Raw genomic sequence first — 15,178 nt, forward strand, 5'->3', positions numbered from 1 at the left:
ATAAAGAAATAACTGTTTTGAAATGATGTTAGAATTGAGTGCTTGGGTTTTGTGATACAACAAGAAATATGTTTTGTGCACAAATCTGCTGCTTTGTCAGCACTGAAATGCAGCATTTTAGGTTCTGTGTTTTAACTTCAACCAGGTGTTTTAAGTTCCATGTGCCATTGAGGTGTTTGGCCCCATGGGTGGAGATTTTTGGGCACATTTTATCTGCATTAATGCTGAATTTCAGGTTTACCTGTGAACAGGCAGTTTTCCACTTGGGATGTTCCCAATCCTTATAATTTCCTAGGTCCTGCTCTCCTCAGGAAGGTGAGACCCACGAGCTGCAGAAGAGTTTCCAAGCACCCTGGCAGCTGTAAGTCTCTGCACTGTGAACTTTTATTTCTTTTTCCATTATCCCATTCTTTTTCCATTATTTCCAGCAGCAGCAGGAAATGCCCAGTTTTGCACTGAGCTGCATTTACCCCACAAACATTCCAGCCCAGCAAAGCTCTGGATGTTCACTTTCAATTTAAACCCCCTGCTGTGTGAATTTGCATTTTTGAAGAGTATTTTATTTTACAACCTGGATTAAAAAATAAAAAGTATTCAAAATACCACTGAAGTCTTAAGAGGAGGAATTAACTCTGCTCTCTGAGTTATTGTGTTCCTCTGTATCAATTTGTCTGTGACAGAAGGAATTTATCTTCCCAAATCAGGTGAGATGGTTTCACTTCATAGCCATTGGTACAATTTTCTTCTCCTTGGTGCTTTCTATAGGTTTGGTTCAAGAAATCTGTGTTTTAGTTAATATTAATCTGCTTGCACATGAACTTTAGGGAATTGTCCAAATGAAACAGCCAAGGAAATATTTTCCTTGGTATCATAAATGTAATAAAAAAGGATTTTTTTCCCCCAGTTAAATTTAATTTTCACTTGCTCTAGGATTTTATTGGCACTTCATATAAACAAGTTTTGTGCTCCATTTCCCTGTATATATGAGTGGTTTTGGATGTGTAATGAGTTTTTTACTGTTTTAATTTCAATCAAATTCCCATTTCAACAGGTTCCTATCTCTAAATCACTGAAATTCTCTTTTTTAGGAGAAGTTATACTGGGCATCATGAATGTCAATGATTTTGTAATTCTCCCAGGCTCAAAAGCTGGAACCTCAGTGAGATTAAAAACAAAGTAAGTGCCTTCAATCTGATTGAGATTGAGATGTGTTTTTGTAGTTTTTAATAAGTTTTAATGCAACATTAAATAGGAGAGTGCAAGAACAAGAAGAATCATGTGTTTCTTTTCTAGCATTTTCTCTATGCTTTTATCCACAAGCCTTTCTTTTCTCAGGCTTTAATCTACTTCCTGATTAAATTATAGGTTTTATAACCAACCCTGTGTATCCACAGATAATACAAGCATACTGAAGAAATCAGTGGATTGCTTATTTAAATATAATTATACCCCAAACCTTTCTGAGTACAGGCACAGTTGTATCAGTTTTTTGTTGGAATTTGCACTTGACCTGTCCTAAATTTTCCAGAGGTGTTTTCAGTCCTGCTGGGAGATAAAGGAGGGGCATGGTTGTAATGACAAATTTTCCAGCTTTTGTTTTTCTGCTTTAAACTCCTTCAGATACCTTACTGACTTTCAGGTGACTTCTAATGAATATTTCACTATTTCCTCCAGAACTGTCAAGGAATTGCAGTTGGAGAAAGCTCAGTTAGAAACAGAAAACAAAGAGATGGAGAGAAGATTATTGCAGCTGCAGTTAAACATGAGCAGAGAAAAAGAAGAGAGGAGGTGGGTTCAGTTTCTCTCTGGAAAAAAGGAATCCAATGAGATGCTCCCTCCCCACGTGGGATCTCTTGTAAAGTTTGGAATTTACAATTAGATTGGAGAGAGGAGACTGGGAAGAAGTATTCAATGTTAAACTTGCTTCCTTATGACTTTGTTAATTTGAAAGCCCCATATGATATTTGATCTGTTTTCCTCATTTATTCCCTGTTCTCTCCTTTTCCCCTGGCTGACTGGATTTGCCCCCTTAGTTTTCAAGCAGGAGACAGAGTAGTTTCTCCTTGTTTATTTCTGATGTTTCTGCAGAGGATGCTGTTGATATTTTTGATCCCCTTTTACATTTGTGTGGCCTCCCAGGGAGGCCTCTCCTGCATGATGGCAAACAGGGCTTGGAACCAGGCACAGTGTAATGAGGCAAATGCTGGGGTGAGCTTTAAATCTGAGCCACCCTGAGTGCTGGCAAATTCCTGCAACACCTGCTTCCTTTTCCTTGAGTTTCTGCCTGCTGGGATCGCAAATGCCTTGGGTTTGGATGCCTTGGTGCTGCTGAGCTGCTGGCATTGCCCTGAGCTGCTGGGGCAGTGTTTTCCAGGGCATGTGTGGCACTTTTGTCTCCGTGGTGTTGTTGTTTTGTTCTCAAGGCCCTGTACCTGCAGCCCCTGATAGGGTTGCAGTGCTGAGCTCTGAGGACAGGAGGATTTGGCATTTGCAGCACTGCAATCATGGAGTGGTTTGGGCTGGAAAGGATCTGAGAGTTCCTGCATTGTTAGCAGTGCTGGATCAAGTCCTGCAGTAAACTGGGACAATGAAGGCTCACAGAAAATGTACTTTTGTTGTTATTCTTCTGAAACCAACCTTTGAGTATTGATAAGATTTTTTTTTTAGTGTAAAAACTTGGACAAACTTAACAGTTTAAAAATAAGTACTTTCTCACACATTTGTTGTATTTACTGCTTTTAAAGCAAGTTTCAATGTAAGGGAGTATTTGTGCTTTGGGAACATGATTGTCCTATAGAGAGGAATTTTATTTTTGTGATGTTTTGTTCATATTTAACAAGCTAAAGGAAAAATTTTATGGTTCTTTTGCTTGCAGAAGGCTGAATTTTGAAGTTTTTCTTGCCTTGGTTTGTAGGAAGTTGGGTGCTTATCATTGGAAATCTGGGCAGGCAGGACCAAGGACCCCCCAAACCCGAGCTGTGGCACAAAATAATGAAAACAGGAAGAAGGTAGGAAACCATATTTGCAAGTAAAGCTATCTAAAGTAAAACAAGATTTAGAAGTGGATTTATGCTGCAGAACAGGAAAACTTTAAATACTGCAAAACCAAATGGTTGAGCCCCATCTGAGTAAAATTCCTGACTGCTTATTTTTCCATGCCAAGCTTCTGAGTCCCTTTGAGTTTTGTTGGGTGATCAGTTGGGGTTTTAGTTGTGATAAACAGCAAATTATCTCTGCTCCTACAGATTTAATCCTGTAAGAGTGGCACTGGTAGTGGTGGAAGTCATCAGGAGCCTGGCTTTGGCTGGCTGGTGCCCAGGATGGATCTGAAACCCTGAAAGGCTTTGGGTGAAACTTTGAGTGCAAATTCTCTGCCTTCCCAGATAAAATACACCACAGTTAAAGTCTTTAACTTACTTATATTGACTCTTGTTCTATCACATCCTTGCTCAGACCTAAAAGAAGGGATGTAGAACTTTGCTGCTAAATCTTTGAAAAATCTGTTTTCTCTTCAGTAAGTACAAATGGGGTACTTATCTTCTTTTGGAAAAATCTGTGGCAATTGTTTTTAAACTGGCAGCAAATGAGGACTCAATGAAATTGCCTCCTTGTCTGTGAGAGGAGAGGATCAGAATGAAAAGGTTTTCTTTACATACCTTTTTCCCTTCCCCCTTCTCTGAGACAAGGAACTTGGAGCTGTTGCTGCTTCAAAGATTTCAGGTTTCAGCTGGGGTGGCTGAGGAGATGAATGGGCAGAATTTTAAAAACAGCAAAATTAAAAATAAGGGGTGAGTGAGGGGTAGTGAGGATGCAGGGTGAACTCAGTTTACAGAGGAAAACTGAGGAGCAAAAATGCTGAGAATCATTAATTACTGGGATGTTAGATCATGGAAGGGCCACATGGACAATGTTTCATGTCTGGGGAGGGAAACTGATCCTGGACTTCATGGCTGTCACGAGCAATACATGGAGTTTTCTCTTTAAATGCATGCCCTATTTCCCTAAAATCATTTTCATTCTGTAGAATTTAGTGTTTATTCATTAGCATTAGAACCTTTTACAGATATATGGAAATATTTTTTCCTCTAGGTTTCTCCACAAAGAGTGAAGTTACAAGTACTCAAACAGACTGAAGGTAAAGACATCTTTCTTAACCAAATAAACTTCTGATAGGTTATTGCTTTGTAGAGGTTGCTGCAATTAAACACTGAAGAAATCGGAGAGTGGAACCCTGGATTAGTTGAGATTTTTGGTGTTTTTTTTGTTTCAGAGCCAGTGAAAAAGCAAGTTAAGCCTAAAAGAGGAAATCCTGTAGCTCATGAGAAGTTGGGAGTGAAGGGGGTGGGCTACAGACCACCTGAAATTAAGGCTGGGCTGCTGGTAAGTAAATGGTTAAAAATAACTCTTAAGCAACACAAATTAATGTGTGTAGAATTTTTTTGTGTCACCATGTAGATGCACATTTTTCTTTCTCTCTCTGATAATTACTTAGTACCTGTAAAGAGAAATTTTACAGACTGATCTCCCTGAGTGCAAGGAAACAGATTAAATGGTTCTGTTGTCAGAGCTGTGACCACTTCTTTAACTGGTAACAGTTAAAGAATTTATTTAAACTCTGGTTTTATTAGCTTGCCCAGCATGTGGCCGTGGCTGGAGGAGGCTGATCTCATCCTTAACTAAAGAACACTTTGTGATTAAAGAAAAATGTGTGGTTGCAGGCAAAGGGGCCAAAATTAAGTGGTCCATGAATATTTTGTAATTTTAAATCCTTACATAAAGCACTTGTTGAATTCTGACTGATTTCCAAGCTGGCACCTTGTTGGCTGTGTTAGAGTGGAAATTTCTATTATCAAGTGTGAGGCGATTTCTATTTAATAAGGGTATTTTTGCCTTTTAGCAGGGAGGAAATAGGAGACAAATAATAAATAGGAAACCCAGCCTCCAAAGCGTGGTGTAGCCTCATACAACTCAATTTTAAAGTAGTTAATGTGAATAGGGAAATTTCGCTGTTGAATAAGAAAATAACATTTTTATTCTAAAAGAGAATAATTTCTTTTAGGGTGTGGAGGGACATCTCTCTGTAATACACGATATGATTTTTTTTCCATTTTTATTAAACCAGTTGAAGCTGCTAACCCTCAAAAGGAACTGATATTTTGTGTGTGTCTTTGTAATGCTTTTCCTTTATAAAAATACATGCCGATTTGGAATTTAAGAGAACGTGCCAATAAAACCGCGGGGATTTTGCTCCCGTGCTCCTAATTTCATTCAGCAAACACCTTCGTACACTCCCAGCATTGCAGATCTTGCGTGTTTTGCTTTTTCCCAGCGGTTTTTGGGGAGCGATCCCGGCCCCGGAGCGATCCCCGGAGCGGCTGCAGTGCCGCCGATGGCCGCCCGAGGGCGCTGCGCCCCCGCGGGAGCTGCGGCGGCGGCCCGGGGCGCTTCTCCCGCATCCCGGGGGCTTCTCCCGAATCCGGGGGGATCCCCGCGCTGGCAGGGATCCAGCCGGAGCAAGAATGGGGCTGGGAATCCGTGCTGCTGGGGGGAATTGAGCTGCGAGTCGCTGGAGTTGTTCCCTGCTGATCCCCTGTTCACACAGTGCTCACCCCGCGCTGCAGTAAGGGGATGGGGGAAAGCCCTGGACGTGCAGACAATTTTTACAGCCAACTTTTCTTGCTTTTGCAAGTCACAAGTGCCATTTGGGTGTGCAGCCAGTCCCTGGATCAGTTAAGGGATAGGGCAGGTGGAAAGAAGGGGTTAGGAAAACATCCTGAGTGTGTAGGGGCTGCTGATGTTTTGTGGTGGTGTTCGCAGGGTCTTAGGATGAGGGAAGAGATGAGAATGTTGACTCCATGTTTCAGAAGGCTGATTCATTATTTTATGATACATATTAAAACTATACTGAAAGGATTTCATCAGAAGGCTAGCAAGAATAGAAAAGGAATGGAATGATACCAAAGGTTTGTGACTGACTGAGACAGCCTGGACAGCTGTACTGCAATTGGCCATTAATTAGAAACAACCACATGAGACCAATCCCAGATGTACCTGTTGCATTCCACAGCAGCAGATAATCATTATTTACATTTTGTTCCTGAGGCCTCTCAGCTACTCAGGAGAAAAAATCCTACCAAAGGGATTTTTCAGAAAATATCATGGCTACAACGTTTGACTCTCATCTTTCTGCCCGTACCTTTGCTGCTTTGTTGTGGTAAAAGCAGGTCGCTCACTTGGAGAATATGTAGACAAAGGATTTTTTCCCATAGATACATAAATTATTTCGTGGTTTTGCTTGATAATCATCCAAGAGTTGGTAATGAAAACCTTCCACAGTAATTTTCTTTGTTCTGATAAAGGTTGAAAAACCACTGGGTTGAAAGTCCCTGTGCAGGAGTGTTTTTCTCCTGTTGTAGCTGTTTTCAATCAATCTCATCAATTACAGTTTGGACTTCTCTGGGCTGCTGTATTAATGGCTATCCCAGTTAGCCCCTTAAATGACCATTTTCCTCTTGCTGACCTCTCCAGATGTGCCCCTGTCCACTGGGAAGCTTCAATAAGCAGCTCTTCATTAGTAAAGCACATAGCTCATAAATTCCTTTAAATGAGACATGCTGCATTAAATGCCTCATTTCATCCCCTTGTACATGTGGTGTCCATGGCTTTATATCCAAAACAGGGGATGTGGGTGTCCATGGCCACTGCTCTGATGCCAGAAACTTTTTAAAATAGGAGGTTTGTGTCTCTGGGAAATAAAAACTTTGTCTTTCTTATTTAGCTCTTGATAGATCTTTGCAGTTAATTGTAAGATCACATAAAATGGGAGTGATCTTGATTACCAGGTAGCTCAGCTGAGCCCAGGAAAGTGAGCGCTGCAGTTCCACAGCTGACACTACAAATGTTGCTGCTGCTCAGAAATGCTTTGTCAGTAATGTTGTGGAACTGATTTAGGAACCAGCCCCAGCATCAAGCAGTGCAAGCCCTGGGAAGCAGGACAGAGGATTGCTGCTGAGTGGTGCCTTTGATGAGAAGGCATCTGCAGAGTCTTTCCAGGAAGCTTTGCTTCAGTGGAGGAAGGGTGAAAGTGATCCTGGAGGAGGTCTGTGTGCCACTGAGGTCCCACCAGGTATGGTTTGTTCTGATTTATGACATTTTAAATATAATGGGAGCCGTTTGGGAGAGTTGGATTTTAGATTAATGAAGGCAGATGTTATAAAGCTAAGAAAACCCATTTTATTATTTCTCACTATGCCTTTATTAATAACATATTAATTATATTAACATATTAATATGTTAATAACAATCATCTCTGAAGGGTTTTAAAATGATATTCAGAATGTTTAGCTCAGTTTTTGTAATGCCAGGGTGTCCAGCCCATGTCCCTGAACCTTCCCAAGGCTTTGTGTCTCACGTGTCACTTCAGCATGAGCTGCAATGCTCAAACATAAAACCAGCTTTAAACTGAGGCAAGGAATGTGCAGGGCTCAGGATTTTGTGTGTTCTATCCAAGTACATTTTCTGCTTGCCTTCCACAGGCTCTTAATATTTCTTTGTCCCAATGAAAAGCTGCAATCAGCTGAAGTATGCATGGAAAAATATGGAAAATTCCTCTGGTCTGATTGGATTTGTGCAAATCCAATCTGTGTCTTGTTCCTCTAGTCCATGGATGGTGGTTTTTCTCTCTGGCATTTTGTACAAAATAATATTAAACTGATTTTTTTTTCCGTTTTTTCTTCTTTTCTGTGGGATTTTGATCTGTGGAGTCACGGATTTCCATCCCCTCACTCTTTCTATGACTCCAGTGTGTAATCTCTAATAAATGAGTTTTTATGGCTGCCCCACTACTGTCTGTGTTCTGTAAATATAATATTGCTGGCCATTTAAATTTTGGAGTTATGCAAAGACTGAACTAAGCACAGACCCATATGTGATGTTCATTCAAAAATAATGTAGGTAAAAAGCATGTTTAAGCATATTTATAAGCCTAAACTGCTGTATTTTTTAAAAAATAACTCTGACAGAACCTGTGGGGAGTTGTGAGGTGCAGACCAATGTTAGTGCTCTGAAGGAACCCATCCATGTGGAATTCCAGAAGGATGGCCTGAGCTACATGGAGAAACTCCTGCTGAAGAAATACAGAAGGTATTGCTGCATTTGCTGCTCCTAATGAGAGAATTCAGAAATACCTAATTAACAAAAATCCAAGTGAAACTTTTAAAATATTAGATATATTATCAAGAGTCAAGGGGAGTGTATACAGGGAGTTTTATTTTAATAAAATAATGATTATAACCAGACTTGATCACTTGATATTTCAGAATTCTTGTAAAGGAAATATTTAGAAGGATTTGCTTTGCTCTGTTTACTGTAGAATTTGTTTTAATAAAATAACGATTATAACCAGACTTGATCACTTGATAGTTCAGAATTCCTGCAAAGGGAGTATTTAGAGGATTTCTCTTTGCTATCTGTTTATTGTAGAATTTGAAGACTGGTAAGGATATTTGGCTGCTTGATTTTGGGGCATTTGCTACAGGAGTTTTATAGAGAAAAGGAATTTTCAGGATTCTTTTGTGGACATTACAGAGCTGTTTTATGAGTTCTTGAGAAGCAAAGTCACCTCAATGAAGTTAGAAGGAGTTAGTTAATGCTGCTGCAGTAAATTGGCTCATAGGGTTTTTTCCTTTTTTTTTGGTGATATATTTTTAAAAGTATGACTTTTTAAGATTGATTTTATTTTTTTTTCCTGTTTCAGAACTCCTGTTGATCAATTTTTTGCAAGTTGCATGAAAGATTCAAGGCCTGTGCAAGCCCAGAGTGTTCAAAAGGATGGGGCTGAAGGAGGAGGACGAGGAGATGATGATGATGATGGGATTGAGGAGTTAACAGGTGTAACAGATTTGTTTACTCAATCTAAAATACCTTTTTCTTGAGATTTTTTTTTTTTTCTGTGAATGCTGAACATTCCTACTCTTAACCAGTTTGCTAAAAGCAGCAATAATAAAAAGAAATATTTGTGCTTTTTCATAATTAATAAAAATGTTTCAGTTTTGAGCAGGGAAAACTGAAACACATGAAATTATTTATATTTCACAGATGAAGAGGTGAAGAAATACTGGGCATCTATTTACAGAGCTGAAGAATCCAACACTGTTTCTGAAAGTGCAGAGTCCTCTGTGAAAATTGAGTTCCTTGATGATGTGAGTGCTGATAAAGGACTTGATGAGTCTCAACAATGAACTGATTTGTTCAAGTTTTGATCTGTTAAATGTTTAAAGTAGCAACAGTTAAATAACTTCCAATAATGAAGAATGCTGGTGCACTGTTTGTTTTCCATACAAATGTGGAAAACTGAAAGTCCCAAAAGTTGTTCTATTCAGGGACGTGCGCTGTATGGGATTTATACACAAAAAAAGTCTGGCGGCTTTTCAGGAATCTTAAATTTTTTTTAAGATTTTTATTTTATTTTTATTTTTGTTCTTTATTCAGTCTCAGAGCGAGGACTTAGAAGAATCTTCAGACTCTTCAGTAGAGGAAACTGGAGATGAGGGGATGAATAAGCAAGGAAAAACTGACCCACTGGAGGGTGGAAGGTATCAGGAATGCAGAGATTGTGGGAGAGGAAAGGAAATAATCCTAAATTTGTGCTAGTTCCTAAGAAATGGGGGCTTTTCTTTGCAGGCAGTTAGATTTGAGTTACTGTGTTTCAAAGCCATTAAGGAATATTAATTGCCTGTAACTGGAGAGGCATCACTGGGAAATCCTAACCCATAGGGGTAAGATGCATTTCTTTGCACTTGCCTGTCCTGAATTTTAGAAAAATTCTCTTTTCTGAGCTCTTACCTCAGCAGGAGCAGGAACTCACATACAGATTTTACCATGGATCAGTGCTCTGCACATTGAAGATACTCTTACTTAACTAACCTTGTAATTCCAGACAAAAACAATAACTGATACATCTGCAATTCTTCTGATCTCGCAATATTTATTGGATTAACTGGGACCTGGTTTGCTTTTTGTATCCTTCTCGTTGTTTCTCCTCCTCTATCAAAGCTCAGCATTTGCAGACTAGAAGACAGAACCAACCCCTTAAAGGAAAGATGGGTAAAATGGGAAAGTCTTAAAGTCTTCTTTCCATTTAACTGCCTCAGCTGAAATTTAATAATTTTTACTTTTTTTCTCTCAACAGAGATCCTGTTTCTCCTAAAGAAATTTCTCAAGGTAAATGTGAGAAGTTGTTAAGTTCTTTGTTGAAAATACATAAATGTGTTCAGTTTACCATTCTCATATAGGTTGGGGTCGTCAACTATGGTGGGCTGAAAAATAATTAAAGGTTATTAAATTATGTCCCATTCTCTGGGCTATACAATTTGATTTGATTGCAGTTTGATGGACTGTGATAAACATATACAACAAAGAAGACCAACTTACAGATTCATTCACAGTCTATAAGATGGATTTCAAACCTTATAATGCTTTTAAGGAAATTTTATTAAATTTCCACAATTGCCTTTCTTTAGCTGTAGTGGAGATTTTGTATTTTATAAATTCATAAAGAAAAGATAGTTGACTTGCAGGTTATAATTAATATTCATTACAAGCATTGCTCTACTCATGATTTTGTTGTACTCCTATAGAAAAACTGAATGTCTGCAGTGATGTTGAAATAAATGCAGTGCGGGAGGAGAGCATTGAACCAAAGGCTGGGAGAGGATCCCTGGGCTCCTGTGAACCTCCTGAGGAGATCTCTGACCCCACTGAAGGAGTGAGCAAGGATCTCTCTGGGGCTGAGCTGAGGAGCAGCAGAGATCTGGAGACAGAAGTGCAGCAGGCCAGGACAGAGCCACAAGCACTGGGCAGGGTCTGCAGCACTCAGAGCTCGGTCCTGCCTGCGACTGCAAAATCTTCAGCAGTGAGTGATGGTGTCTTTAATGGCTAAATAGATTAGGGATGCTGCTTTATCTGCTTGAGGTTTAGGGGATTGTCACTGGCTGCTATATTTGATATGAGAGGTTCCACTTTGTGGTGCCAGTTTTCTGTTAATGTTGACAAAAAGAAAAAGAGACAAACTGTGTCTCAGACATTAAAAAAAAAGGTGTTGTAGGAACAGCTCTTCCCATATTTGTATTAACAGTCCTTCACCTCTTGTCTGAGTGACCAAAAATGATAAGACACCTGCCTTGTCTTATCCAAAAAATTACTCAAATATCTTTATTTCCTGAAAATAAAATTAAAAGCAAAAAAAAAAAAGATGGAAAAGTTTGGGACATTGATTTGGAGTCATTGGTAAACAGTGCTCACCTTCTTTTATGTACCCAAAAGTGAACACAAAGAAGAATCTGCTTTTCACATCCCTAGTGAAAGAACAGACTCAAGTTCTCACAACATGAGAAGTTTTTAGGATTTTAAAGCATATCCTGAGCAAAAACATGATCCTCATGAATATCTATTACAGCTGGATGTCCAAATCAACCTGTGCTCTATGAAAAGAGCATTTTATTAATCTAAACTTGCAGGGACAATTTATAAAGTTTCCTGTTTGTAATCTCTCTTTTTTTATCCAAGTTACAGGATGTAGCCAAAAGGCAGAAATGTGGTTCTACATCATATCAGGGACTTGAAGGTTTCTTTGTTGTAGGAGCAAACCCTAAACAAGAAAAGCTGGAGGCACCTTCTTCCCTGTCTGCTGCCTCCAGCCCTAGGGACAGAACAATCCCTTTTCCAGGTACTCTTGTGTGAATAAATCCTCAAAAATACACTTATTTATCATCTTTTTTCAGTTCCCTTTCATCCAGCTTGCTTTAGGAGTCACCTCAGGGTGACAGTCCTGCTACACAAGTGGTGCTGGGCAAGGATGAAATAAACTCCCTACTTTGAGGCAATCTGGTGCTATAAATTTGATCTTTATAATTATGAATAAACTGTATATGATTCTATATATTATAGTATGTATTATGTATAATCTATAAATATATATAATATAATATGAATGTAATTATTTATATTGGTATATCCCCTGATAATAGAGTTCCATGAGGTTCCTATTGCTTTTCATGGTGTATATGAAACAAGTGAACATCATTAATCTGATCAAATATATCACTTGAAATCAGGCTTTTAGCCTGTTATATATCTGTAAAAAAATTATGTGGCTTCTTTAATTCACACATTAAATGCAGCAAAAATAGAAAGATTAATGCATATTAACACAAAACCTGCAGATAATTTCCTCTAATAATGCTGGATTTCAGGAGAGGAGCAGTGGGTTTCTGAGAGGAGCCTGAGTGAACATGCTGATGACTCTGTAGTTCAAGGTGTCTTGGAAAGTCAGCTGAGCAGAGCTGCAAATGCTTTCCAGGCTCAAAATCAACTTTCTCATCTGATGGCAGCGTGGATGCCATGGTCAGGTAGGGACAGCCACAGCTCTGAGCTCCTAATTAGTGTAATTTTAATTGTGGAAAATTAAAAATTTTCCACAAAATTTTAATTTTCCACCATTAAAATTGGAAAATGAAATTTTGAGTTGGTCATTTCTATATCTTCATTTGTGAATTTGTATTTTAGTGGGGTTTTTTTTAATAGGCTTTGGAGTTAATTACCTTTTTTCAGCTCTCACCAAGAATTCTTTTTATTTAGCTTACTTTCTGCTTCTGCTGCTGCCCTTTTACTCCCCTCTTATTTTGAATATTTAGAGAATAAACCCTCCAGAAGAAGTTTCTGTACTTGTGTGTGTTGGTAGTCTCTGGCACAATTTGGGAGTGATCTAATAAAGGATTTCTTCTGCTACAGAAGCAAGTCTGATTATATGAACTCTAAGAAACAGGGACACAAGTAATAACTGCATCTGCACTTTTGTGTTACCTTTCTCAATTTCAACTGTCTCCATCCCAAGAAATGTAGCTCTGCATTATTTCTCACATCATGAGCAACCAGGTTGACATTTTAATTTAAGTAATGCTGTGTGCAGAAATCGAAGCTGTCAATTTTGAATCCCAGGAAAATATTGGAAAGGGTCTATATTTTATTCATGTTGGTTTAAATTAAAAAAAAAAAAGAACCAAACTTCAGAGCTTTCTGCAGTAATTCAGTGTCTACTCTTACACAAAATTTGTGGTATTGTGCAGAATACTTAAATCATGTATTTCTTTCTGAAAGATACTTCTGAAGTAGGAGGTGGTGAATTTATAGGTGTTAATGAAAAAGTTACAAATATATTGGAAAGTACAATCTTAATTTGTAGTGATACTTTTCATTAGCTAGAGTTGGTTTGAGACTTAATGGCAAGTTTTTGCCAATATTTTGATTTTTTTTTTTTTTCAAGCTGGTAGTGAAGATACTGCATCTCTTTGTTCATATTTGCTCCTAAGACATTTCAGGCCATGAAAATAATTCCAGCTTAGCTTGTGAGGATGGAACCTCCTCCAGCAGAGCCATGGAGAACATCTCTGAAAATGCAGATTTCCAGAGCACCCTGGAGCTGAAAGATCACGACACATTTGATCTTTTTGGGTAAGTTCAACTTGCTGGCTGTTTTTATGACATTTTAGATTATTCAAGATGCCAACCATGTCAGAACTGAAATCAAAACAGCCCCAGCTTGCTTGTAATTAGCAGGTAATGAAAATTAAAGTCAGCATGAGCTGTGTGGTGTCTTGGTGTGCTAAGCCCCTTCTCAGGCAGCTCAGAGTCAGAACTGAGGGATCTATTTTGTTGTTTGGACTCCAAATGATAAATTTGGGGATTGTGGGTTTTTCAGTGCATTAACACTGAGATTTACTTACTAGAGGTGAATCTCTTAAAATCATCTGCATTCTTGGGTTGTGACTCACCATGTATTTGTTATTTTGCCTTGGACGCTGAGGAGATGAGTGGAAAAAAAGAAGTTCCTAAAGTTCTGTATCTGTTCTCTTACTGGGATCTCCTACTCCTATCCAGTCAGAGCAGCACTGAAGGGAACTCCATGCTGTGTGATCAGAGCTGGTTCAGAGATTTGGGACAAAAACTGAGGGAAAAGCTGAATTAGAGTAGCTTGTACTGCCAACATCTCCAGTGAAAGCTTTTTTATGTGCCTTTTAGTTCAGCACATGTGAACATATGTCAGCAAGGCTTAAAGCAGAGAATTTGGGGAATTGGAGGCACTGGAAATCACTGGGGTGTGTTTCTTTTAAGGGACTGGGAGGAAAGCCAAATGGATGCTGAGGAAGCAATTCTGGAGGACAAGCAGCAGGTTCTGGCATTGCAGTGAACATGGGAAAGTCAGCTCTGAATCCACCTTTGGATGGTTCAGAACCAAGATCATCAAGAGGTGTTTTTAGTTCTGCTCAAGACATCATTTACTAAGGATTATTCTGTAAAGTTGTCATTAAAACTTCTTGAAAATACCTTGATTTGCTTTTCAAAAAAATCTTACTATGAAGAAATAACAGAATAAAAGAACTTCTCTTGTGCTGCTATTTTTTGGATTGTTTTATTTATTATTTTTAATTCAATGTAAGTTTTCTCGTCTGCAGGTGGAATTTTGTGTCTCCAAATGTGGTTTTATGTGGCCAAGCTGGAAGGTGGCACACCAGGGGTGTTAATGGGATAAACTGGAGTTTCTGTATGATCAGGTCTGTGGTGAGAAGCACAGGAGGAGTCTATCTGACCCTTTGTCAGATGATTTAGAAGGGACTTGCACCTTGCAGAATGGAATTTAACAGCTTTCCACTGCACATTTAACTTCACCTGCCACACTCCTTTCTTCCTAACTGCAGCAGGGAGGCCAGAGCAGCAGCAAACCTCTGCTCAGAATCAACTGGGAGTGAATTCCCTTTCTTTCCCTGCTCCAAAATTCCAGTTCAGAGGGATCTGTGTCCAGGCAAATCCAGCTGTGCTGTAAGTTACTGCCTTACAGGCCTTTGATAATTAAAAGAACAAAGAGGAAATGCAGCTAAAATCATCCAGGGTGGTTTGAATATTAACAAACAGCCCCAAGTGTCCTTTTGAACTTGCTGTATTTGTGTTGTATAAAAAGCTTTTTTCTTCCTCCTCCCCAGAAAGTGTAAGGTTTAATGCAATTAATATAATTTCTGTAAAAGGTCAACATGGTGCTTTGATGTAAAGAGGATTTGGGGACTTTCTACTCTGTTGTTGAGGAGATGCTTAATTGTACCCAGTAATTGAGTGGCTTTGAAATTAC

At 38.9% G+C, this 15,178-nt stretch overlaps 1 protein-coding gene across 2 annotated transcripts; it reads left to right on the top strand.

Moving 5' to 3' along the window:
- The first annotated feature begins 293 nt into the window (after positions 1 to 293).
- Positions 294 to 14,375, top strand: ZBBX (zinc finger B-box domain containing). Of its 2 annotated transcripts, XM_054282713.1 has the most exons (17): positions 294 to 361; positions 1,089 to 1,176; positions 1,675 to 1,788; positions 2,915 to 3,008; positions 4,090 to 4,135; positions 4,271 to 4,380; positions 6,952 to 7,126; positions 8,022 to 8,142; positions 8,756 to 8,889; positions 9,097 to 9,200; positions 9,490 to 9,593; positions 10,190 to 10,221; positions 10,638 to 10,912; positions 11,566 to 11,725; positions 12,252 to 12,407; positions 13,368 to 13,509; positions 14,170 to 14,375. In XM_054282713.1, exons 2-17 carry the CDS (start codon positions 1,109 to 1,111, stop codon positions 14,243 to 14,245), a joined length of 1,911 nt encoding a protein of 636 aa, XP_054138688.1. In that variant the 5' UTR covers positions 294 to 361; positions 1,089 to 1,108; the 3' UTR covers positions 14,246 to 14,375. The 2 variants fall into 2 exon arrangements, with proteins under 2 accessions (XP_054138688.1, XP_054138689.1); XM_054282714.1 differs by lacking the exon at positions 12,252 to 12,407.
- Positions 14,376 to 15,178: the final 803 nt, after the last annotated feature.

The sequence above is a fragment of the Melozone crissalis genome, unplaced genomic scaffold, assembly GCF_028551555.1.
Source record: "Melozone crissalis strain CALT ecotype California unplaced genomic scaffold, PUWL_Pcris_2 ptg000034l_1, whole genome shotgun sequence".
Lineage (NCBI taxonomy): Eukaryota > Metazoa > Chordata > Aves > Passeriformes > Passerellidae > Melozone > Melozone crissalis.